General features: G+C 41.5%; 1 protein-coding gene across 3 annotated transcripts in view; it reads right to left on the bottom strand.

Annotated features, from left to right (window-relative positions):
* The window catches only part of PRDM16 (PR/SET domain 16), a 346792-nt gene that overhangs the window by 207016 nt on the left and 112534 nt on the right, over nucleotides 1-27242 (bottom strand). For all 3 annotated transcript variants that reach the window (XM_054801016.1, XM_054801018.1, XM_054801017.1), the window contains exon 2: nucleotides 10603-10952. In XM_054801016.1, the coding sequence (XP_054656991.1) occupies nucleotides 10603-10952 (350 nt within the window). The remainder of the gene's footprint in view (nucleotides 1-10602; nucleotides 10953-27242) is intronic.

Here is a 27242-nt window from a genome sequence, read left to right as displayed (position 1 = left end):
GTAGATACACATGAGATAATGCAGCACTAGTAATAACCACCACTACCAATATCAAAGGCTAAGTCACTGGAGCTGTATTTAATTCTTCCCTTGCAAAAGCTTTCAAGTCAACTCAATTAAAGTAATCCACCACAACGATTCAAGTTTTACAGACAAGGATTTTCCCCCCCTCAACCGAGCAGCTTGTGATTTAACAGTAATGTTTCAAAGTTGTTCAACAACCCTTTCTTTCATTACATAAAAGATGAAGAAAGCTAAAAGGTATAAGCACTAAAAAGATATCTGATGTCTTACAGTATTAGGGCTGGAATGATCCAATTCCACCAAAGCTAACAACAGCTGCCTATGTGGTGCGGACAGGATATTCACCCAAACTGCAGTCAACAACTCTCCCCTCCTAGAAGAGACAAATATTTGTTCCCCTCCTCACGGCAAGTCATTTGGACTATGGCTGTTGTCAGCTAAAAGTGGATCTTTTACTTCATATCGGGCTTTTTGACACTTGTCGAGTTCACTTTAAAAACATTTCAGCTCTTGCAGCAGTAAAATCATGCTCCCAATAAAATTCTTTTGCTGGACTGCTGTACAAAAATACTTTTAGTACATATATATGTACTCCAGCTTTTAAAATTTGCTTTAAATCAATACATTGCATTTAAGCTTGCAGGAACCCCTCTCGTTAACAGTTCTGAAAAAGCGGGGGCCCGTCTCGCTGTGGGGCAGCTTTCTGCACAGCCTGACCCCCCTCCCCGCACCTCTCGGGGATGGACTGGCCTTCCAACACGGAGCCCTCCGTGCTTCGGCCAGCAGAGCCAGGCAACTCGGTTCCTGCTCAGACCTGCCGCTTTCTGCCTTCAAGACGGGAGGTTTATCCAGTTCCCCGCATCACTCTTCTTTCCCAAACATTTGGCTTTGGTGATTTCCCCCCGCCCCTTCCCTTTCCCTTACTCCAAGTTTAAGGCAGTTCACCACTTACGGTCATTTACAGCTTACATCTCAGTAAATCCAGAAGGTGTCTGATGAAAAAGAGGGACTAGCCAAGCATCTTAATCCCCCTGTTCATTCATGCTCTCTGTAATGTTCTTTCAGGCCTCTGCTGAGAGACTAGGCTGAAATGAAGGCTGATAAATTAGTCTGGAGGGAAACAAGGCAGATTCTGCTTGTAAAAGGTCATTCCAACTTTGTTCTGGGTGAGGGTTTATCTTGACTGCAGCTGCGACAGACAATGGCCGGGGCCTAAACGGCAGAAATCCTAGCTCTGCTCATGAAATTACTGTGCTGATAAGGTAGAATGGACTTCAGCGAGATCTAAATGGGAAAAGGGAGGTGGGGGACAAGGGTGAAATGTAGGTATTTTTGAACGTGGTTGAACAGGGATGACACAATAAGATGTACAATTAAAGCAATGACTTGCCCAGGCATTATCGGAAAGCGAAGAAACATACTGCTCGCTAATCAGATCAAAAGGAAGAAAATAACCCAGGTCTGTGTGCTGAACTGCCTCTGTACGAATGCAGGCACGAGGGGGCTGAATGCTGCGCTTTCTATACCAGGAAGGCTATGAAATACATGAAGGACAAAGGTGATTCTTAAAGATCAGGGCTTCTGAACGACTGCATCATTTTCTAGACCTTGCATTGCTTCCAGGACGCACTGGAGATTTACTGCACTAGCAACACGTTGCCAAGAGCTGCCTAAATAAGCCCCAGTAAAGAGCATGCACGAGCAGGACAGCCAGGTGAGAATTCTCCTCACTGAAAAGCACTTTAATTTTTTTAAACACATTTTGTGCATTTCTGGGACAAAGACAGTAAGTGATGGCAAGTTCTGACGAACCGCTCTCGAGTCTGTGCTTCCTGATGTGTACACAGATTGACTTTCCTCGTGAGAGAGATGCCTCTCCTTTATTTACACATCCCACTTGAATGTGCATGTCTCTGATCAATGCAAACACGTTAAATGGTCACAGCGTCCTGTTACCAGTCTGGAACCCGACTACGCTAACCAGCTTCCACTCAGGGCTGTGCCTCAGATGATCTTGTTATCTGTTTGCTTTCAGAGAGGACAGAGAGAACCAGGAAATAAGAGAGATGCACAAATGAGTCGAGGTGGGTACTTTACAGGGACGCGTCACAAAGCAGCTGGCCTTCCTCACAACTTGAGAAACAAAGCACACGATTAGTAATGAAATTTCCAAAGACACCCAAATGCATGGAAATGCTCCTTCCGCTCCGACCGGCCAATTCACCACCTTGTTTGACCACTGGACCTCCTCCTGCAGACGTGCTTCTTCCATTAGTGTTTCTAAATGTGACTCAAACTTGGCTTCACACCTTCCCATGAAAAACAGCCCTTGTCTTTCAAAACTGTAAACTTTCAGTACAAGGACTGTCTCATTTTGTACAGGTCCCAGTACTTGCTGTGGTGAGACACACAAAGAGAGGAAAGGATGAATAATTAAATGAGATGTTAACAAGCGAAGAACAAAGACCCACCTACATCCCACTACTTCAGAAAGAGCGATAGACCCAACTTTTCATTTTCACCTCTATGTACAACAACATAGCTCCCTTGCATTTCCAGAGCCAAATAAGAAGCAATCAAAGTGCCAAAATGTGTGAAGTGCTAAATCCCACAAAGTAAGAGTTGCTACATCTGCGGTGCTGCTCCATATTTGCTATGGGAAGAGGAGGACGGTGCCAAATTATGCAGAGAATGCGATTTCCCCTTTCTCTAGAAGTAATTAACATAACATTTTACTCTGGAAAATTCACTCTTGTTACTTTTTGCATGGTACAGATTGAGGTAAAGAAATATAACTTAAAACCTTCAGACTTGATGACTAACCAGGAACTCAAATGAGGTTCACTGAAAGGTTTGCTAATGTCACAAACCTTTGCTAATGTCACAAACCTTTGGAGTCTCAACCCAGCTCTGAGTATTTAAGCCTTGACTCAAAGTTGAGTAATGACTTTCTCTAACGTCTTAGCACAAGGTTACTGAACTCAGGGGCTAGGGATAAGCTACACAGAAAAAGGACCCCTGGAAAATAACTGGGTGAACACCTAAAGCATTCAACCGGTCAGGGTCCCTCACACAGCAAGGCACAGTCCAAGCAAGGTGTGGGTAGCCTACCGGTAAGTAGGAAAGGTGCAACAGCTCGGACCTCGGCACACAGTTCCTGAGTTCACTACAGAACCTGCGTACGCTCCTGTGTCGCTAGATGATGCTGGAGTCCTCGATGCCATACTATCACACGTACTTTACCTACTAGTAAGTAGCACAAGGACTGCCCTCTCAAACAGCAAACACATCCCCGATTACCATGTAGAAGTAGCCTAAGAACTGCAAAGCAACTTACTTTGCATTGCTTCCACCTTCTGAAATTGAGACTGAAAGGGTCCGCAGAGTGATGCCTCCTTTAAAGTCCCATGTATATTTATAGTTTAACTTATCGATCATTTCCTTTACAAAAGCCTACTGTGCTCCAGTGCTCCATCAGCCAGGCTTTTCTGAGAATGGACAAAATAAAGGTTGGATTTCTATGAAAGTGAACACTCCAGAGGAAGAAGTACTGCCCTGTGTTCTGCGAGGCTTTTGACAACGAGAAGAGCTATTTTTCAAATCCTGTGGTCACCACTGAGCTATTCGTGGGATTTTCTTTTCCTCCTTTTTTTTCTTTTTCTTTTTTTCTTTTTTAAGTGTGGATGATAAAATACTGTTTCAGAAGCTGGTATTCATGGATGTCTCTTGAAGACGAAAAGAAAATATTTATTTCCTTTTTCTGCTTGTGAATCAGAATGTTCTATTTAAAGAAAGTGCCCTCTGCCGGATTGCTCATGAGTTATTACCCCTTATGGAAATAAAGGAGAAAAATCAGGAGGTATTCTTAGTCATTCCCTTCCCCTGTCTCTTCTTTTTTTTTTTTCTTAATTCCTTATATACCCATGTTTTAGAGAAGTGCCTAAGATAGAGCAAGATATCTTGGCATTCTTGGGCCTAAAAAAGACTTACTCTTTTAACCCTGACATTGAAGCATCTGGTGAAACATCGATAAATGGTACAAATTTCAGTCATTTCACTTGGATGTCACAAGGTGCATTTTTCATTTTTATCCAGGGTTAAAATTAACAAATTAACCCCCTCAGCAGATTTAGTTGTAGAGAATGGGGTTTTGCCTTTGATACAACAAGCAGTTCCCCACACCCCTCCCCGCTTTTTTTTTTTTTAATTGCTTCTTTTTCTTGACTCAAAAGCCAGTAGCATGTGCCTCCTGGCATGTCTGTAACACCAGGCGTAGGAAACAGCCTAACAACTGACAGCACCTGGAAGCTGACTCTTCCCCTTCCTCATGATGCTCTCCTAACACCGGAACAAAGGCCACGTACTGTGGAGAAAATGAAAGTGCTGATGTTCTCACCACAGCTGTTCTCTGGAAAGGGGACGGTATCTAGCACGTACAAAGTTGAGCAACTTTACTGGCCCAAAATCGTACAGTATTTAGAATATTTAGAGTTCAGCAAGTTCTTTTTCCTCCTTGAGATTTTCTTTTTCATTTAAGCACCAGGTTTTACTCCAAAGCACAAGTTTATCTGCAGTTTTATCATGCACTTATATATCCACTCTAATTAGGGATGCCTGTTAGCAACTCCCAGTGGCTAGGGGGATATCTGCGAAGGCCCAGAGTGCTCTTACGTTCTGTTTACCTTATGAACCCACAGATTCTTTCTTTTTCAGAATTATTCTAGCCAAACAAAACTTGAAGAAATGGTGAAGTAACCTTGCATGGGAAACGTTTTCTGCGTAGATAACACGCTCCATCTAGGGAACGCGTGCGCACCGTTCTTCAGCACTTTCCAAGACTGCTCATTCCCTGCAAGGGCATTAGATGTGGTTTTGAAAACAGCAATTCATAAGCTCTTTTTCCCTGAGCAATAGAGGCTGTTATAGTAACATTATTCAGAAGCCAAAGGGAAAGGCAGAGGCCAGAGAACATGAATGAATCAGAAGACACATGAAGAAAAACTACAAGGAAATGTCATCACATCCTTTCAGCCTAAAAGTTGAAAGAACGTTAGCAAGAGATGAGTGCAAACAGGTTTGGGGATTTCTTTGCTCATTTAAAGGACTCGTACTCCTTTTAGCATCTTGCTAAGAAACAAGACAGACAAGAGCATGCTTCTTTAACCAACTGTATCAGCTTTTTAAAGTGAAATGAGGGAATTTGTGCTGTATGTTCTTTTAACTGGGAAGCATGACAAACCCATCACAGTTAAAAGAATGTTTAGAGACTCTTTCCTATTTTAATATTTTTAAGACTGAAGGAAATACAATATAATTCTCCTCTCAGCAATCAAGGCCAGTCACGTGAAGTAAATTTTCCTTGGCGCTTATGAGTATTTCTAAAAAACAAATACACAAAATAAACAAAAAAGACCCCTACACCAAAATTTAAATATTCTATTTTGTGGGAACAAGGAGGTTGAGCTGCTATGAATCACTGACACTATAAAGCCTGTTCAAAAAGCAGCAGAGTTTTCCACTGGCACAGATGTGAAGCCAAGAATGCTTGCTGCATCCTTAGCTGCCGGCTTTTATTTTTTCCATAGTTATTTGTCTTTCATGGGACAGCTTCTATCTTCAACCTAAAGTACTAGAGGAAAGCACTTATGTTTTGATATGTAAAGCCACCGCCTGCCTCTTACACTTCAGCGTAAGAGAAGTCTCTTCTGTTTCAGCAAATAATCTCTCTTCAAATATAAATTAAAACAAAGGAACTAATAACCATATTTTATTAATGGTATTTACCCTGTGAAGCAAACTGATCTAAAAGCATACCTGCTTCCAAATTCCCTAGCATTCAGTTGCTAAATTTCCCTCCAGGATGTGATTCCCATTCTTCTCTCCATTAGCAAAATAAACAGTGCTATGATAAATATCATTATTTACTCAACAAAGTGATCAAAATCATTACGCAATTTTTTATTTTTTTTTTAAGGTCCCAGAGGCAATAAAGTGAAAACACGCTGTGATTTATTTGGGGTACTCTGAATGGTATGTTCTGTGTCAGCAGGCAAGGAAGTAATAGGATCGGGAGAGCAGAGCAGAAATGCAATCACGTCACACTAAATAATCACAAGGCTTTCAGTTTGGGTGGTGTCTTTTAAGGAAAAAAAGGTAGATAAACATGATCAGCACAGTAGTGTCAGGGAATGAGGCACAGAGGGAAAACAGGGCACACCATCCTAAACAAGCACTTACTGAATCATCTCTATGAGGGGGTGGGGGCCGGAAGAGCGACACATCTCATTTATTTTTATGAAATGAGCATGAATCACTCACTGCCATCCATGTTAAAAAAAAAAAAAAAACCAAAAACCAAAACACAAACCTTGAATAATAGGTATGAATTAATTTAAAGAATTTTTTTTTAAAACATATTCCACAAAGGAAATATTGGAGGAAAAACATATAAAGAAACAAGATAGCAAAGACTTGCTGCAGATAAAGCAGGATGTGTATTCACCCAGTGTTAAACTAGTCCCTCCTGTCTGGCTAAAAGGAAAAGCATCTATAATAAAAAAAATTACATCTCTTTTCTTCAAGATATGGCAAGTAAGACATGGTATTCTGTATTCCCTACGATGTTTTAGGCTATTAGGGGAAATAATGAGTAAAGGTGAAAGTTTCAGCAAATAGCATTCTTCTTTTACCTCCTGGAGCTAGATGTTTTACATCAGAGCCAGGTCTGGATCAAACAGTTTAGATGAAAAAAGACCTGGCCTCTACCTCCGAACAGGAGCCTGTGTTTCTCGAGGACTTTGAAGAAATACAGTTAACTGTTTTGTTTCATTTCAATTTTCACAAATCTGGTATGATTGAAGTGTGAAAAGAGAAAGCCATTTCTGCAGTGTTAATGCCTTGGATAAGAGAGATCCATTTTCAAATCAAAACCCTTAATAGCACATTTTCCAGCCCCCCAAAATGTTTTTTTTTTTTTTAATTCCAGAAATCAGATCTTAATTGTGAAGTACAAACTGAAGAATTTTTAAATTTGTATTGTATTTTAATATTCTGAATTAGCATGCTTAAGCTTTACCTAAAAAAAAAAATCCACAGAACAGCAATGAAACCATGCCTTCCTACACACCTACCCTTAAAGAGCCTACTTCAACACGCTCTCTGCAGCGACTGGGGCCCATCACAGATGTGCACAAGTCCCCAGGTACTAAGAAACTTGCCTACTGACTGTGTTCAGAAGCCACATACACATCTGTAAGCACAAAGACGCGCCCTATACAACACCATAAACAACGGTTCCTAGCAAAACTGGGATGTTGCTAATGAACGCTCACTTCAAAGTGTGGCGTAAAGCATTCTTAGGTATTGCCACTTCTAGTGGCACTCTTGGTTCAGTCAAAGTCTGACAACAAATCTCCTGCAATGAAGGGAAAGAACTTTTTGTGCAAAAGGCAAAAACTCAATTAAAATTAAGGAACAGATGCCTACTAAAAAAAAAAAAAACCCAAACACCAGATTTTCAGGATTTGGATGAGGAGGTGGGGTGGGTGTCCACAGAAGTGGCATTATCAAGACTATGAACTATAGGAAATGACCTGAGAAATATGTAATATGAATAAAGAAGATTGGGTGTGAAGAGCAGTTATCTTTCCTGAAGTAAAAATACTAATGTAACTAGTAGAATAGGCAATTCAAGTATCATAGCAGTATCTCAACCAGCCAGCAATAAGGAGTTACCTGTAAGAAGTCTTACAGCAGCCTTCAACCTTCAAGTCACTGCAAGTCAAAACTACAAGTTAGAGAAAAGTACGGTCAAAAATAATGCCAAACGGCATAAGGAACACTTCTCACGGTACATGACAAAAACTGGATCTGTAAGAAACAACACAGAGGCAAAAGTCTAGCGAACAAGTTATAGGGTGACAAAAAACTCCTCCTCTTTTCTTTTTTCCTGTTGCTGCCATTGTCTGCCTACTCAATTCTATCAACAGAGGATGGAAACATATCCCAGGTTATAATTTTCTAGCACAAGTCACATCATGTAAAGCCACCTAGAACATCTCTTTAAGGCTTTTCCAAAGTTACGCTCAAAGGAAACAGCTCAGAAACCAACACACAGGCAGAGATAGTATTTATTACAAGAATTCCCGTTTAGCACATGAAGGTATTTGTGGACACTGTTCCCAAGTGAAACGATGGAGGTACTGAGTGACTAAAACCGGATTTCTGAACTTTCTTTAAACATCCTGGGAAGTGGAAAACTTCAAGAGGTATCTGCAAATATAAGCAAGGTCAAAAGAGATAGTGTCAGGGTGGGTCTCAGACAGTGTTTGAGGACATCTGATGGAGGACAAATAGTCCTTCCTTTCAGGTATGAAGCATACCTGCCAAATCAGAGAACAAAAGAATGCCGCTGAAATGTGAGAAGTATCACAGAGGAAGAAAGTTTGTTCAATTACACTACAAAAATAAACAGTATCGCAAAGTCAACGTAGACTGAAGTTAATAGATACGGCTTATATCAGGCCTGGCATTCAGTGCAGAATGGATATAGGGAAAATTTCTTAAAAACATGAATGTAAACACAAACTTTTATCAGAAATATAAAACACAAGGACAAAGTGTTGCCAAGGTCATAGAAAAAAAAAAATCTCCATTACTCAAATTCGGTCTGACTTCTAGCAGCCGAGGAGGATAGCACTTTGTTCCAAAAAAAATCAGTGCCTTTAAAAAAACCCAAACCAACCAAATGCCACCTATAAATACTAGGTTCAGAAAAAGAGAATTCACCTTTCTGTAGTAGCCACTTCAACACTGCAGCCTACAAATAATCAATATCGCGTATTCCTAGAGGAAAATTGTGCTTTCTTTCAGAGACCTTAATGTGACCAGTACATTAGGTAATCTCAAGCTGCCTCATAGCTACGGCCTCCCTGAAACAGAAAAGGATTTCCAGTATATTAACAGGGATTTTTTTTCCCAAAAAAACCCACGTTTTGAAGCTAATACAGAATACTAATCAAATATTCTGTAATGATATTCACATGGAGAGCAGCTAACACAAAGATGAACTTCTGAGGAATGCCTTTGGCGGGGGGGGGGAATCAAACCTCTCAGCTGAATTTCCCTTCTTTCCCTGCATTAGGAGAGAGAGAAAAGGAAACTCTTGACTCATTCAACTGAACTCCAGTTTTAGCTCTTCAGACATTTCCTACTGCAGAACGACAAAACAAGATTGAGTTTTGTTTTTATAGCAAGTGTTTTTTGCTTTTTCCTGCACTTTCGACACATTAAAAAAGTAAACAAAAACATCTGGACATACTTCTTTGGGCTTCACAGAATCTAACTGCTCACTGATTTTTCAGACTTCACAATCAAGAGTGTAAATATAATCAGACACAATTTAAAATGTTAATGCTTAAGTTTGGCCTTTTTGACCTCGTTTTCTAGGAAAACAAGGCTTCTGTGTTTGCACTGTTGGCTTGCCCACTTGGTAAGTCTTACTGTTGTGTCCCTTAGTTGCTTCCCACCTCTGTACTCCAATAGTTTTTAAACCACAGCTTCACATCAGTAGTGGCTGATGGAGAAAACAGGCCAAGTTCCTGCTTCATCCAGAGGAAAAGGGAGCTAAAATTCAGCTTCCAGATTTTTTTGAGGGTCAGGGCAAGCCTATCAAAGAGCATGTGAGTCCTGGCCAGCCAAAGCCCTCTGAACCAGCTGCCCCAGATACAGCCTGTTCCTCAAGACCAAAGACAGCAGATCCGATCGATGTGCAGCAGGGGTACCGTAGTGTTGGGGTGCACATTAGGGCTACCATAGAGGAGCAATTATATGTCATATAACGGACACTGGATGCACTGGGATAGGACTGTGGACACAGAGTATAAATCCTAGGCTACATTTCACTGTTCACAGAATCTGCTATAATTTATGATAACACTTAGGGGTATGGATATTTTCAAATCAAGACTAGAGGAGCAGAAGAGACTAAGATGATTTCTGGGACAGTCCCAGAAAAGCAGGGAGAAAGATATGAGTTCTGGGATAGCGGTGGTTTTCCTATTGAAGATTGGTTTTTGTTTAGCTCTTAGGGAAAAATGACTTTCACATTTCTTTATCTTTGCTGCAGAACAAGAACTCAAGAACACCTAGGGTGTTAATGGGTACATGCTATTTTTCTATGACCAGTTAATAACACCTGCACAGCTAACATGGACTGGAAGTCAAAGGTAACACACCCAACTACAAAACATGATGCGACTAATCACATTTCTTCCATTGTGACAAGTTCTGAACACAATTTGAAAATGACAAGCACTTTAAGAAGTGACCCAACATCATTTAAAACCAACCTTCTAAAATGGTGCTAGAGCAGTATTCGTAGCCCAAGAAGCTATCTCAAAAAGGATTTCTGCCGCTTTTTAAATACTGTGTGTAATCAGGGACGCAAAATAACGCAGGGAAATACGGCATTAGCAAAGTCACGACTTCTGTCCCCAGGCCGGTCAGGACTCAGTCTAGCTTTATGAACAGTTTGCACAGAAGACAAATGAATGTGATTATCACATTCCACACGCTTACCTCCCATCCAAAGTTTGTTTCCTTTAATGTGCTCCTCTGTACTGTCATATAGGGTCCAAATCTTTCCCCAACTTCAATCTTCTTTTTGGCCCAAATCCCTAGCCCTGCCCCTGGAATCGAAGATTCTCTGAGTTCAAAATCTGGTGGGATTGGAATGTCATCAGGAATGTAGACGGGAGCTTCATAAGGTGAGCCCTCCTTGGGAGTGAAGTCCTCACTGGTGGGAAAGGGTGATGGAGGTCCGACAGGAATGGGGGACATAATACTGTCCTCTGTTTCCTCCTCTGCACTTTCGCCAGCAAGGAGATCAGGGTCGGTCTCGTACATATTATTTACAATCTCGCTGTCACCTAAAAGGGGAAACAGCAGAACAAAACACACTGAAATACTCACGTGAACATTAGTTAATCTCTTCTTGGGTCAAAGTTTCATAAAGCCTAGGTCACATGCTTTAAGGATAGAAGTAGTGGCAGAAAAAAAGGTAATCCTCACCTACAGAACTCAGGTAGAAGTGAGGTAAAGATACTCATACTGCTTGCACAATAGTCAGTGCTATCGAAGGATGAGATGGAAGCTAACTGCAGGCCTGTCATGTTATACTGGGTCAGGGTTACTGTAGCGGTTGTCTTTCAATAACGGAACGAGGGAAGAAAACACAGAAGAGGTGTTCCTGTTCCCTGTAACCATTTATTGTTTTAACTGGCTCAGTATATTTTGTAGAGGAAATGAAAGAGAAATTAAGGTAAAATCCGACTTAAGCTTGGCAAGAACTCTTTGCCTGGTATTTGGGTTTCTTGGGTTCAACGCATCACACAACAGAAGCCGCGGCTGATGTGGCCTTCCAGCTACATCTCAGCAATGTACCTTTTCAGGCATAACAAAAGCATCACCAGTTTGCAATACTACTTTAAGACTAACGTGTCCTACATGCTTACACAGAGAGCATTTTAAGCTATGCTCTCCACCACAGTGTAGATATTGTTTCACTGAACTCCCCAGGACGGGGATCTGGTTTGCAATAGTGTGACAACGGTCAAAGAGAAAGCCAGGGAAAAGCTGGACGCTGTCTTCTAGTCCACGCAACATCTCATAAACTAGACAGAAAGACATTAATGCAAGAAGTATTATAACATCATTCTTTAAAAAGAAACCCAAGCACTTAAAAATGCAGTCCTAAAATGCTTCTTTAATTTCATACTATTCAGGTTGTAAGAAATTCGGAGGGTAGTCACTATTTATTTTTCCTTTTTTTTTTTTTTTTTAAATAATGATTTGTGTGGTTCTTCCACAAAAGCATTAGCAGAACTGCCGCTGGTTTTCCTATGCCTCAACTTCTTCAGTTGTATAAGGTAGGAGAAAAAACCCAAACACACGTATAAGAAGATTTGAACGGTATGTACATAGAATAAAGGCAAAATTTTTAAGTTGAAGGAGTTAACATTACTAGCCAGAATTGATGACTGCATCCAGTTAAAAATATCACATCAAATGTTTCATGCTTAGCACCTTCAGTGTAATTGCAGCACTGTTGAGCTCAGTGCCTACAAAAGACTGGGAATCAAATTAGTCCAGAGGATAGGAAGGGAGCGTTTGTGTTTGGGACAAACAAACAATCCCCCCTCCCCGAAGTAAATATCCTTAATCCTGTAAGGATTTTTAAGCTTCATTTTCCAGCAACAAATTATTACACTTCTGAGGATTACAAGTCAATTCCATTATTAAACCTGTAACAACATGCATCCATTTTCAGGTTTGATATTGGCTTGCACAAGCTAAAAATATTCTTCAAACATCCCTTCCTCTTCCATCACTTGCCAAAACAAAATAATTTGAGACATGTTTACCAGAATGCACTGAAAGAAAACTAAATAAGAAAAAAGTCTGTGAGCACAGGAGTAGCCTAAAAAGTTTTCAGAAAAACACTTTTAACCGGAAAATGATCGTCTGCTGAATCCAAAATGCTTCATTCAGACACGCATTTCAGTGATTTCACGGCAGAATTCTGCTTGCCGGGTGCAGTTCTGCTAAGAAACTGCCACATTTCCTCCAACTTCATTTACGGATCAGCCAGAGAGGCCAATCTTCCAAGGGAGCCTCGCCGTAAGGACTCTTAGGGCTTCCTCCAGCTATTCCCTGCTGTACAGATGGGATTCTACAAGCCCCCCCCTCTAACAGAGCCTCGGCCACGTTTCCACCTCAGGACCAGGTCAGCACAGCTGGAGCTCCACTTTGACTCTTCCCTCTCTGTCACAGGGCCAGTAAATGCGGGGGATCGGAGCTGAGCGGATGTCAGATCTCAGAAACCAAGAATATGTTTCATTTTTCTATTTTCAGAACCAAACACTCCACTCATTTCAATATTAATTGTCCCTTTTCCTCCTTCGCTTTCCTGGCCATAAAAAATTTTGAAATTTAAGTCTTTTGATGACAAAATTAATGGTATTTTTATATTTATTATTATTTTTTACAAAATTCCCCAAAGTCAGAAAACTGGGTTTTGACCAGCTTTCCCTTGGGCTTGTATACAGTGAAATTCCCACAGTCAAACCGCATTCTGATGTACTTGTGTTTGCAACACGCTTATTCTTATGAAATGCAGTTGTTATCATTATTGCGATACTAGTGCTGAAAGCTCCTATTCAATCTGATCAACCAGCTCTGCTTAGAAGAGAGCTCCTTCTTCAAAGAATTTACAAAGAGATCGCAGGGGAAATGGCTTATAGAGCCTTACAGACGAGACACACGGCCATAGAGAGAATAAAGAGGTTGCTAAGAGAGCTGGAAAATGAACCCTGGGTCTTAGCTGATCACCTTCATGAGGAAAGCTGCCTCCTCCTCCTCCTCTTCCTCACTCCAAAGGCAGAACAGAGAGGAAAGAGACTCCCATCTGCAATATTGCCATTACAGTTCCTGTCTGAAGAAAGGACCTTCACCAGAACTTCTAACCTCACAAACACCGATATTAACTATGAATGGGGATTTTTTCCCCCCATTAAATGGACAAACCCAGAGCAGGGTAATTTGTAGAAGCACCGCCATAGTTTGCACTCCAAACACAGGCACTGCTAACCAGGTTCAGTTATGACTGACGTCTTTCCAATCGGTCTCTCCTCGCTTGCTGCAAAGTCAAGAACTTGAGTTCTTTTTGAGACTCAAAAAATATGCTACACAATAGTATATTATTTACATTTACAAAATCTTTAAATTCTTGGTTTTTTTAAGGTTTGATGTTATAGCTTTATAATTGTAGTGATTATTCTGAAACATTCTTTGGGCGGCCAAGAGAAGTAACTCAGGGGTGAACAGAAAAAAATATGCAAGCTGCTCTCTTAAACAAAACCAAAACCCACATACGTCACTAGTTTCTCTTATCCACTGCAGCATCTGCCTTCTGACTGTAAAACCTCGACGACTGATTTCCTGAGCCAAGCTGGTCTGCTGCACTAGGGAGCTCCTACACAGCCACACAGAGATGTATCGTAAACAAAGCAGCAGATTTGCAAATAGATACGTCACTGATAGATTTTAAGGACAGAAAAGAGGATTTGCGCTAATTCCATATGACCTCCTGCCTTACTCAGACCACAGGACTCCTCTGAATTACTTCCATCTTCAAGATCAAAAGGTGGTACATAGCTTATCTTTTAGGCTGAAAAACCCCCTATTTTCAGATTTTCCAGCAGTGGCCAGCAACCCTTGGTACGCGGTTACACTGCACTACTGCGCTTCTGCCCGGCAGCGATTTCTGTTAAGGGAACAGGGCTTGTACAACCCCCCTACTCACACGCACGCACAAAGCCCAGAGTTCCACAGCAAGTGCTAATGGGGGAATTATAAACCCCTTTGTCTCCTCTCTCCCTGGCAAGCCTCTGCCTCCTTTTTACCTTCCGCATTCAACATCTCTCCCTTTTCAATTTTTGAGGATGTCACCTCTTAACCTCTTGAATGAGCTACATAGGATAGAATATCTTTCACTCAAATGTGTGTTTTCAACCCTTTAAAGACTCCTGACTGAACCATCTGTGGGTTTTCAACAACTTTTTTTAACTATCTATATTAGAACTGGCTAGAGGATTCCAGGATCATCCAAGTGAGTGCTAAATCCAGAGAGACATTTTCACACGGAACTCCACTGAAGACAACAGACTCGGTCTTTGGGATGCACTTACCTCTTCAGATTGTTACTGCTAAACGGGGCCCTTCACAGATTTTACAGTCTTTATCATACACAGTATAATACTTTAACATCATACGCTGGACTTCAGTGAACATTATTATTCAGGCATCATAAACCATTTAAACAGAGAGTGATCAGAACTGGGCTCTTAGATCTTGTATTTCCTGTATCTGGAACGTGAAATACGTATATATTTAGTTCCAACTTCCCAGTGCACTAAGACCATTAATGAAATTTCCCTCTAACTAAAAAAGAGCATTTTCACTCTTAGGGTTTGAGATGAAGAGGAAAGTAAGTTTCAGTAAGTTTTCTTCCCTGAAAGCTACTAGGAAACAAACGTATCTTCAAAGTTTTTGCCACATTAATTGGGGTGCTCATTAGCATATTAGAATACCCTATTTGAATTGAATGTGATGAACTGATATTCACATGCTTCACGGCGAACTGAAGCAGAATTGATATTGCTTCCAAATATAGGGGGTTTAGTTGCCAAGAAAACTCTATTTTTAACAGAAAGTTGGGTAAAACGTTAAAGTAATATTCCAAAATACCAGTCAGTAAGAAAATTATGATTCATTATGTAAAGCAAAAATGGTTTGCATGAAATTACATTTAAAGTTAGTTGTAGCCACACCACAATAAATCCATAGTTATTAATCACAAATTAATCCTGAATTAACAAAAATACAAGCATTCCCATCAGCTAGCGCATCAGCTTTGTAGCATACAATTTCAGCCATTAATTGAAACTCAGCATGGATTATTATTTCCTTCCAATTCTGTAGTTCACAGGGAAAAAAAAAAAAAAAGGCATGTTTGTTAGTACCCAACTTTTTCAACACTAAACAAAAGATACCCTATCTGTTGAAAGGGACAGCACCTCAAGGAACTGCAAACAGTGCTTACTTATGCACCAAAATATTATTCTAACAGGGAAGTCTCAGAGTAGCACCTCTAAAAGAGGTGCACTGAAATGCAGAATCAGATTTAATAGAGGGAACGAGGCAAAAGAAGTGGCAAGCAACCGAGATGGGTGAATAAACGGGCTTGGAAAACAGCAAGCTTTGAGCAGGTGACCAGCACTGACCAAAAACTCCGCTGAGCTTTCCAGTTCCAATTCTGGAAATTCTACCTGATAGGAGTAAAACTAGTATAGAGATGGTCTAATTTATTAATTTAATGTTAAAAAATTTCTACCAATCTGAAAATTATGCATGGACTGAACAACTACTCCTGATGAAAAAATGAGCAATACCCAAAGTAATTCTGAAGCACTCCCATCAGACAAGCGGTGATGATCTGGAAGCACCTTTCAGTAGGCTCCAGCATTTCATAACATGAACTCTTACTATGAAGAGCCAACAGAGCTGTGGTAGGTAAAGAAAGATTCCGGGTAAATAAGCTGAGAACCAGGCCTTATATATACAGGATACAGTTATATCCAGACGTATAAAGTATTTGAGGGCAATTCTCCAGTGGTGGCCTGTCTCACCTTCCAGAGGCGTAAAGGCATCCCTGCTGACCAGGTGCTACCAGAACACGCCTATGACGATGCCAAACATCCCCATGAACACGAAATCAGCTTGAGGAGCAACTTGTAACTTACACAACCAGTTCTGAACACGCTAAAGGAAAAAAAAAAAAAGAAAAAAAAAGAAAAAAGAAGCCAGTCCCAGGGAGCCTGAAATACATAAGAGATAGGAAGCTCAAGAGTGAAAAACTGTAGGCTCAGAGGGTAATAACGTGCGGGGATTTTTCCAAAGGAGTCAATTGCTAAGCTGCAACATTCATATGTAAGGAGCACGGAGCTTTTTTTCATCCAAAAAGGAAAAAAGGGAGGAGGGAAACAGATGAAGGGGAAAAGAAAAACACATTTGTCATACAATACAAGTAGTTGAAGTATTTTGGGAACAGATTTGCCATCTCTCAATTAAACATGAGGCAGCATGACTGTGCTTTCATTGCACAGTAGTTTCCACTATGATAACAAGTCCAACAACCGCCTCATTGTGGACCATGCAGAAATGAGAGGGACTCCCACAGTGCATATTAATGACTGACCTCTGATGTAATCGGGGGGGAAACAGCACCCAACAAAAATTACAGTTTTCACTGCAGCATGGAAGACAGTTCTTGCTGCCAAATAGAAACCATCAGGGAAGAATAGCTGAAAAAGCAAGGCTCAACTTAAGGTATACATACTACATCTCTTCTATATCCTCAGAATACACCTTCTGTGTGAAAGACACATCTCCTCCTCTTTTTTTTTTTTTTTTTTTTATGCCTAATAAAGATTTTCCTGAGTTCATGCCTAAGAAACCTGGTGGCAGACTTTACTGAAGAAGAGGATTTTGATTCCTTTGCCAACATTTTTTTGCTCCAGCTTTTGAAAAATACAGAGAACTGCCTGCTACAGCTTACAAATGTTTCCTCTGCTAAAAAGTGCAACCCTCCTTACTCAAACATGTCGCCAGAAACTAGCTTTCATAAGTATGATATACTCCATAATCCTGAAAATACTTGTGGTTGCTGTAAATGTTTTCTCTCCTAGTATTAGCAAGTCAAATTATTTTCTACTCTATGATTAGCCTCTTTTGCACTTAAGAAACAGGAATTCCAACTGAGTTGAAAAGCAAAACTAGGTCTTTTGGAGCACGACCTATGAAAATTTTCAAATGATACAAGTAAAGCGTAAAGACACTTTGCCACTGAACACTGTTAATTTAATTTCTTCTATGGGACAATAAGGCCAGTTCTGGTTAAATTTTAATTTACTTTGAAGTTGAACCCACATCTGACTGACCTCATATTCCAAAAGAAATCATAAAAACACAGGTAATCTTTTCCTTCTGCCTTTTCAGTTGCTAAACTCAGTTACCAGGGACTGGCAACAGGCATGAAACGCCAATGAAACAGAACATTTTCAGGTCGCGATAGTTCTGATACAAGAAATACCATACGGCATCCGTGCGAGCAGAATCACCAACTAGGTACACGTATGCACGTTCCACAGTCTAATATTCCGATCAATAGTTTTTACATGGCATTGATTAACGGCCAGGGCTGTCAGAGAAAATCAGAGCCGTTCCTGTACGCGTCGCTGCCTTTGCGCGCTGCCAAACGGAGCCCTTCGGGCACGGGCGCCGGGCCTCCCTCTGCCCAGGACCACAGGAGGCTGCGGGCGGTGGGACAGCACAGCTCCATCTCTGCCCTGCCTTCAGCTGAACCCGCCTTGGCCAGACATCATCTGGGCAAACCTCCAGGCAGCCTGCCTTCTGAGTCCAGCTCGGAAGGGTAAGTCCTGCTGTGGAAGAGTTTCCAGGGATATTGGCTAGATGTCACTAAAACGCACAGATGTGCTAGATCTTCGCCACAGGCCATGTTTATTCCAGGGATTTTGGGCAAATTCAGCAGCTGGGGTTTAGTTTTGATTAGAGCTGAAGCATCTGCAATGAGGCCATCTACTCACCCTACTTCTTCAGTATTGACTAAGCCTCCTTAATTTCTGGTTATCGCATTGCTGATAGGCAAATAATCGTTGCACTGCAGAATCCTCTAGATTGCCCTAACTGCACACTGCACCGCTTATCAACCTCAGTGCTCCTCTCGGCATTACTCTAGATGTAATGCAACTGGTTAAAAAGAAAAAAGCAGAGACCATCTTATTGTTTAGGAACAACCTTCAGTTCCACTGAGTTTCATCACCAATCAGCTGGCTGTACGGGGGATGTGGCCATTCACTGATGACAACCATGCTGTCCTACATCTGCCCGTCTTCTAACGGTGAGTATTTCAATGCCCTGGAATGTCTGGTGATGTGAAAAGCAGTACAGAAATACAACTTGACCTTACTGTTATTGTCATGAAACTAAAATTAGTCCTTCAAAGCTCACGAGCAAAATTACTCAATAAAAAGACCCACTGAAAGGTTGTTTCTACAGATAATCAGATATGGGTATAGGCTTAAAATCTGTGTGACACCAATGAGGTTCTTGCAACAATGAGAGTGATGCTTCGGTATTGGTGACAGACCTCATGAATAATCTATTTAGCAGCTGTAATGAAAGAAAAAGTCTGATGTCAAAGGAAATGGTGGTAGAAGAAACAATGTGTTAGATTTTGGGTGGGGGTTTTGTAGGTTTTACATTTGGTTTTTAACACATTTATTAATAGTATTATTACACAATATAAAATTCTGCTAAGGAAATACATACTTATCTGAAATGACTAAGCATCTTCTACACTCACAGACATTGCAAAGAACATCTCCGACTCCTTCACTAGGGACGCTTACAGGACACACCAAGACTTAATTAATATCGGGCAACCAATATCCGATCAGTAAGCACAACCTGCCTTGAATTTCACCGACCCTGAAATAAATACAAAACTGGGCCCAATCCTACATTCCTGCCAGCGAGAGCAATGGGAATATTCAGAGCAGAGACCACAGGACTGAGCCCGTAACACTTTTGTCACGCTCCGCGGCATTGTGCTGGGGGCTGACAGGGATGACTTTCCAAGCTCAAATTTGGCAGACAGCTCCAGAATGGGATGTTCGCAGAAAGCGGCTCATTTTCACTAGCGCAGAAACCAACACCAGGCTCAAGTCCACTGTGCTGCCAGGTCACAGGACGCTCTTGTCCAATTGGTCTGTATTAATACAACATACGTGTAAAACCAGGTATTTTTATTTTCTAAACAACAAGGAGAATTACAGGCACCCACTGAACTCAGAAGCCAACCTGGAATCCCAGGCCCAAGAAAAGAATTTGAGCAAAAGAGTAGAAAATACAATTATGCACGCAGAATTGTGACTTCGTACAGAAGACTGAAACAACGCAGCAATAGATTCAGACTCTTTTTCCTTAGGGATTAATTGGCTGTTGAAAGCTGGGGGGGCTTACTTAATTATTCAAACTTTGCAAGTCATTCCTAGCTGTAAGTTTACAAATGCACACAGGCGTTAAACCGTAGTGTTGTCTAGAACTGTCACTGGGCTACTGTAGCATAAAAGGGAACATCAGCAAAATACTCACTAGGCCAGGACTTCCCTGGGATTCATTTCCATTTTTCCGACTCTAGAGGAAGAGCAGTGGGTGACCTCAAACATCTTTTCCAACCTAGAGGGATGTCACCACTGCCTCTACAACTCCACGAGGCTCCTGCACTATGGATTTTCCTTTAGAAACATTCCCCAGGGAAGAAAATAAAACAATCAAAGAAAAAAAAAATCCAGATGTAGCGCTACGTTAGAAAGAAGGCATGATGGAGTATTTCACACCTCCAGCAAACAAGACCGCCTACATTTTTAACTCTGGGGCAACAGAATTCTGTCTCTATTTGCTGTACACTCAGTATGTTTCATCAGCAAAAATAAAGTCATTTTTATGACCAATTTGTAGACCAGCAGAGCTGGAACGAATCATCAACATTACAGTCTAATTCAGCCAAGAGTGCAAATACTTACATCAAGCAAGTATGTGTTTAACTACTGCCAACAACTGACAGGGTTCATTACCTCTGAATATTGTGCTGCCCATCTATAATTTGCTCCAGGTAAATTATAACAAGTCCCTCTCCTGTACCTTGCTTCACTCCATTCGGAATTCTGCATGAGCCCCACCGCCCACTCTCACTTTGTCCCGACCCAGGCGGAAAGCTGACAGCCAGGTGCAACCCAAAACTTAGAAGACACATCTATAAATCACAAAGGACACTCAAAAGCACCAAACAGCACCCACCCAAACAGTGACTTCAGAACAGCGAATGATCTTAGTGATCAGATTGCCACCTGATGGCCACAGCTGAAATACAATAGAAAATCAGAAACCTAGTCCCTCCTTGGACTGAATCTGTCTGGCCTTGGTTACAAAGCCTGACTTCCTCAAATTTCAAGCACTTTGCAGCACCAGGAACTGCCATCCGTCTCACACAGGCTCACGCTTTTTAAGATGCAGGTCCTCTGCAGCATGCTTCGCAAACGGCAGCATCAAAACAAAAATCCAAGGTGTCCAACCCAATCCTCTAGACGACTCCATTATTCAGTTCACCTAGGAATGGTTTCCCAGGCACCCTGCTGGTGAAGGTAACCCCCTCCCAACCGCTGGCAAGAGAGCTCACCTACAACGGCACACCTCCCTCAACACACAAGGAGTCTTCAGACTAAAGAAAAGAACCGCTGGTATTACTAACACTTCAGAGTTTGCATACACGAGCCAAAGAGCTAAAATTCAGTGCAAGGCCATCTCTGGGAGCTAGTCTGAAATATTTAGGTTTCCTTCTGCCAGAGAGGATGCAAATTAGTGCCAAAACTGTGGCAACAAGAATTATTCCTCTTCATTAAGGATGGGACTAAGCATTCAATGCTTCATGGCCATACAAAAATGGCTTTTCCTCCATCCACAGACAATACTCATTTAATTTTAATGGCTGTAAAGAAAGAATAAAGAATAAGTTATTTCAGATTCTTGAGCCTGTCACACAATTTCTTCCTCCCATTCATTGCAAGACCCTTTCTCCTCCATCGAAGTTGTACTGGTATGTAGCTACAGCATTTGCTAGCAGATGCTGGTCAGAAAGCAACACGTTCAGCAACCAGAACAGAAGCTGCCCAAGAGCCACCTCCTGCACGCACGTGGCGACCAGTGGTCTGCGCCAGTCTCAGACTGCGGAGCAATGCTCAGAAAGGTCTTCCATACAACTCTAACTGCCGTCAGAGGAAAAGCAAATTCCGTTTTTAATGAACATTTACAAATGTCTTTTTTCTCTTTCATTCATTCGTGAAAACCCTTCATTTTCACAAGTTTTACACTTGAAAAAAGACTTGGACGATGAAGGTACCGGACGGGAAGCAGTCACAAGTGAGATGTGGTTTTGCCAACACACCAGTGTGCCCAAGGAGTCCCACACGATCCGCTCCCACCTTTGAGAAATTCTATTGCTAACACAATTCTCTATTTAATTTTTTAGTTTAATGGTCCCTTCTGCTACAATTTGCTGTGATTTTGCCTGTTTTATCCTCCATATATCCTGAACATATCTAGAAATATCCGGCTTGAAATTCTATTTTTCCTCCCTTTGGTTATCTCTGATTTTTCTTCCCGCCCCTAAATCCTGGGCCTTGAATAACAGATGACACTAGCACATAAAGCACATTAGATACATTTCTCAGTGAAATAAGCCTGTTTCTCCTTTAGAACAAACCCATAGGTTTTCACAGGCTCTCTGACTTTATTATCTGAAAGCGCCCAAAATGCTACAATTAAAAGGAACTAGGGACAATCAAAATGGTTGTAGGTGAAGATCTGGTATTTCACATTCCCTGCTCAAGATGGAACAGCCGCACGGTTGCGATAGGCCAAGTCACGAGTTACGGGCTTTGTTCCAACTGACAAACCAACCAGCTAAATTCCGCTGAATAGGTGTGCATGTAAGACCCAGATCCTGCTAACCTCAAATCATTTGGGATCGGAGCTGATACCAACCCTTCCTACCCAGCTCCAGCAGACACCCAAACTCCAGCTCTCTTAGCTTGCTGTCTGTATTTTCCCTTCAAACACTGTAATTATATTTTGCTTGCGCACTACGAAGCATAGTATTTCAGGAATGCTCAAGAAGGAGGAAGATGCTGATTTTGTATTAGGGATCCTGGAAATCAGTGGTAGCACAGTCCTGACAGACCCAGCTGTTCAACAATCTGATTGCCAAGCTCCCTGTAACTCAGTCTGACCAACCCTTGCAAATTATGCCACCCCAAAACTCTTGCATTTGCAGGACTATTCATGGAAATTTTTATTTATGCATGTCATTGAAATTAAGTTCAAAGGAGACGCAAGTTTTAACACATCTCCTGTGTAAAACTTCAGAAAAGAGCAAGCTCTGCGCACTTTTCTCAACAGGAAACTTTCACAGTTACTGCTGGATTTGAGCGTCCTAGTCCGTCATTCCAATTACTCCGTCTTTGCAATTGGTGTTTAAGGACATAACACATGAAACTTCCCCGAACCTCTGCCCAATGTAGAACTGCTGCAGAATACATTAAAAACAATTTAGTCCTGGAGAATACTAAGAACTGCAGAGTTATTCAGAGATGGAGACAGTGAGGGATGAGGCAGGAGGAGACAGGACGAACTAAAAGAACTATGATAAAAACTGAACATTTGCAAACATAACACCTTTTCCATGTTTAATTTATATATTCATTTTTCAAGTTTCACATTTATGGTCTGCTTTGTCTTGATTGTAATTCTGCCTTTCAAAGCAGATTCCAATCCTTTCATGAAAAAGGAACAGAAAACACCGTACATCAGAAGTGAGCTGTAAGAACAAATAGTGACTGAGTACAGAGCAGAAGAGTCAATAGGATGTACTTTTCGATAAATGTTCTAAAAAAATAGTTGGCTGTAAGAAGAACAGACAATAAGGATTTAAAGTGCCTTTGGTTTTAAGTAAAAAATTAAGTGTTTTCTCTTATTAAGGGATTTCTGCTGGCAGAAATGAAGAATAAAGCTTGAAACAGTATTTCAGTGTGTTCCTTAATACGCATTTTCCTCCAGTAAAACCAGCAGGGAAAGTGTCCAAATTACTCTCCACTAAATGCCAGTATTATATTTCCAGTAAAAGTCTAGCTCAACCAGGCATCAACAATATTTCCACATACGATCCTTTTAGAATCAAACTCTTAAGAGGATGTTGTTGTCTGTAACTACGCTTCACCTGATCTCTGTGTTCAGTATTCTGTTTTACATTTGAACTCAAGATGACATTTCTACAAATTGTGCTATGTTAAAAAATTAATTCAGTGCATATTTGGATGCAGCAGACGAAGTAGGTTCTTTTAAGGAAAAAAAGCTCTATCATCTTCTTATTAAAGCCACTGGAAAAAATATTAGCCTTTGGGATTTCTGTCTCTCAACTATTTACAACATAATAGCTCCAATGAAGCATCACAAGAAATGTACAGTGCATTACACATACAGTTGTAACAAACAGTCGTGAAGAATCTATAGAAGTAATACAACGGAAAGAAAATCTGGAAAGGAAGAGAAGAAAGCCTGAAGAAAATGCTCCACTTTGTAAAGAAAAATCATCACTGCTTTTCAGTGGTTTGCTTATTTTTGCGACAAAATACCTCCCCTTTAAAAATCCATAAAACTATAGAAATGCTCCAATTCTACAGAAATTTCTTTGCTGGAAATGCAGTAAAGTGGAACTTTAAAAATGACTGCGAGATAAATTCTCCACTAAGAGAAATGTTACCTATTTAGAATAAATAAATAAACGCAGTTAGACTAGCTCTCCAAAAACTAACAAATGATGCTGGATATTTCTCTCAGTCCTGGATGTCAAACCACAGAACAAGAATAAAGCATTTGTAAGTCTCCAAAAGGAGACCTTGCAATTGGAATTCACATCTTTGCCAAGTGAAAGCTTTTCGGCTGTTGTCACCGTCTCATTGTCATTCTACTCACTGTGGGTTCCCCAGGGTCCAGAACAGGAGTCCTGGCATTATTAACATAGCAGATTAATAGCAGTGGGAAAAGACATTTTCACAAACATGCTAAATATTAATATTAATCGATAACAATTTATATTTCCTAACGTGAGCCAGACAAACATACCCCAGGCACGGAGGAGAGGAGGGAGGGCAGAGCAAGGAAAGGGACAGTGTCAACAGACTATACAGAATAAAAGGGAATCAGTGAATCAATGCAGGACAGAGGACTGAGCCGTGAGGTGGGTGTCAAAAGCAGAGCTCTATTTTCAGAGGCACAGAGGCACACATTTTAATGCCACAATATAAGTTGGATTTTCCATCCCCGGCCAAAAAATTCCAGTGAAGCTCACCAATTTTATATCGCATAATAAACAGCAGAGCTCTGCAAAAACAGTGAAAAATTGCTTCATACTATTTTTACCATCCTGAGTAACGCTGTACTCTGCAAACCGTATTTTCCTCAACATTCCTAAGACTATAGATATTTTTTCAATTCAGATATGCACAAATTTAACAAATTTCTAGATTTGTATTTCAAGCCTGCCTTGTACTCATGTTATTTTCTACCACCTACCCCTTTTATTTTAAAGCCAAGAAGTCCGTAAAACTTGTTGCATTTTTTTCCCCATGAATTAGCCCAGTCAAGTTTTTAAAATTCAGTCTTTGAAATTCTTTATAATTATCTCTCATACTTTTTAATTATGAGCAGAAGTCAAATGTACATTCAGTCCTATTGCTAAAGAGGTTCCCAAATTATCCACTGCACAATGCCTGTGTTGGTTAAACCAAATCAAACCGTTCCAGCTCACGACCTCTTAGCAGAACATAAATCCCCCTCGGTCCTCCTAGAGCTGCGTAGGACCAATGGAGTTATTATTTGCAAAATTCAAGGACACATTTTCACAGCAGCCTCAAACTTCAGTTTGACCCAAGAATCATGTTTTTTCCAGATCTGAAAGTCAAGAGAAAATCTGTGCGAAAACTCCTCTTTGTACAGAAGAGGCTGCCCGAGTTCCTCCCCAAACAGGATACACCAAGGGCTGTCAAACCTTCAGCTGAAGCTTTTATCTCGGGAGATTTTATACAACCGCATTAACTGGCACGCTGGAAGAACACGCACTCTCTGTGCGCAGATGACAGCAAACCTTACGGTCACCAGAACGGAGGACAGGCGAGGATACGGCACCGCACCACGTCGGTGCCCGGTTCCTCTCAGCTGGTTCTGCCTCGACGTACGCCGAGAGGCTCTGAGCTGGGCTGCTCCGCGGCGTGCGGGCAGGGCCTGAACCGCGGGTGCGGACCTGGGGCTGCGGCGTTACTCCCCGACGCGCTGCCTGCTTGCCTGGGGCGAGCAGCAGATCCGACTGCTGCTGACTCCAGATGCACACGTCCCACCCAGCTAATTCCTGGGCTTGGGGGGGCACAGGGGCACGGGCTTGCTCTACCTGTTACGGGAAAGTACCCCGGGCCTTGGCTGCTGCTCTGGAGTTTCTCCTCGTAACCCTCAACTTCTCTCCATTAGAAGGAGCGGCTTGGCCACAATCCTGTGTCACTGTCCCAAGCCTACGATTAAGAATAGACAGGGCTCTGTAGAGAGGGATGCCTGGTGAGACCGGGACGAGCTCCCTCCTAGAGAGGCATTAACCACAGAGACGAGTCTCTCAGATTAGACGCGGGCTGGGAACACAGGCTTCTGTTCAAAAATCAATGGGAAATGGCTTTCCCACTTTCTACGGCTTCGCTTCCGAAGCCCAGGGAATGCTGTGGAGTTTTACAGCCAGCCCCTGACTGGTTTGAGTTTTATTTCAGTGCTCCCACACATCCTCAACCTGCCTCTAGAGCCCACCAAGCCACGCGGTGGCCTTGAAACCACAATGAGAGTCACAAGCAACCGTTTTCTCTGTGTCCTGGGCATCTTCTGGACACCTGGAGAGCCTTGTGGCCCTACTGGCAGTCGTTTTTCCATAACCATTAAAAGCAGGAATTACCAACTGATTTTTTTTTTAACAGTAACTGCCCACAAATTGATGATGCAGCTTTATGGAAGGAAAAACATTGCAACAGTCAAGCACTACGACGGCAACTGAACCTCAAATTTGCATCTGACCTTCGTGGCTGAGACGCACCTCTAACTAAACGCATTCAGTCAACTTCCAGCTCACATCTAACCTGTCAGATTTCAAACATGCAAATAAGGAAAATTCAGCAAAGGCTGACTTAGAGGACTACCAACTTTTTCCCACCGTTAGGCTGAGGAGTCACATTACTGGGACAAATGGGAACAAATCTGAGCTGCTTTCCTGGGCCAAGCACCTTTTCTCCAGCCACCAGTGTTCTGATGGATTACAGAAATGTTTAACTACAATGAAAAAATGGAATTTTAATGGGGCAAGTGATGACAGTAAGAAACACAACTGTTTTTTTAAATCCTGTTCTCTGCAGAGATCTCTCTATTTCTCCCAAAAACGTTTCATATCCTAGTTTCGATAAACGTTTGCATTGTGAGCACCTCTGCAGAGACTACTGTTTGGGGAATTTTCTTCCTGATCTCTCAAGTGCTCTTTAAAGACAGGCTTTCCTCTCTATAAGAAAAATAGAAGTACCTGACAAAGAACTAAGCGTATGTTTAATCCTTGGGCTTTTTTCCACTGAAGTCTATTTACAAGTCACTTCTGACTGAGAAAGCGCTCCTAGACTTTCTGCAAAATGTAGGACAGGAATGACGGCAAGTTCAACAAACGATGGAGGGACATATCACAACATGAAATCCTTCTCTAACACTTTGTGAACAAATGCTGATAAACAGGCAGGTCTCCTGAGCGTTTTGCAGGTGGGTTACAAGACTTGCCCAAGGAGCTGTGAATAAATGTCAAGCAACAGCGGATACATCCGTAGGAATCTCATGATCTCCAATGGAAATTCGCCCCGTGTCAGGGAACTCTGCGGTAGTTTCAGACTCGTTCA

This window comes from Grus americana, chromosome 21 (genome assembly GCF_028858705.1).
Source record: "Grus americana isolate bGruAme1 chromosome 21, bGruAme1.mat, whole genome shotgun sequence".
Taxonomy (NCBI): Eukaryota; Metazoa; Chordata; class Aves; order Gruiformes; family Gruidae; genus Grus; species Grus americana.
This window is presented reverse-complemented; position numbering and strand designations above follow the sequence as displayed.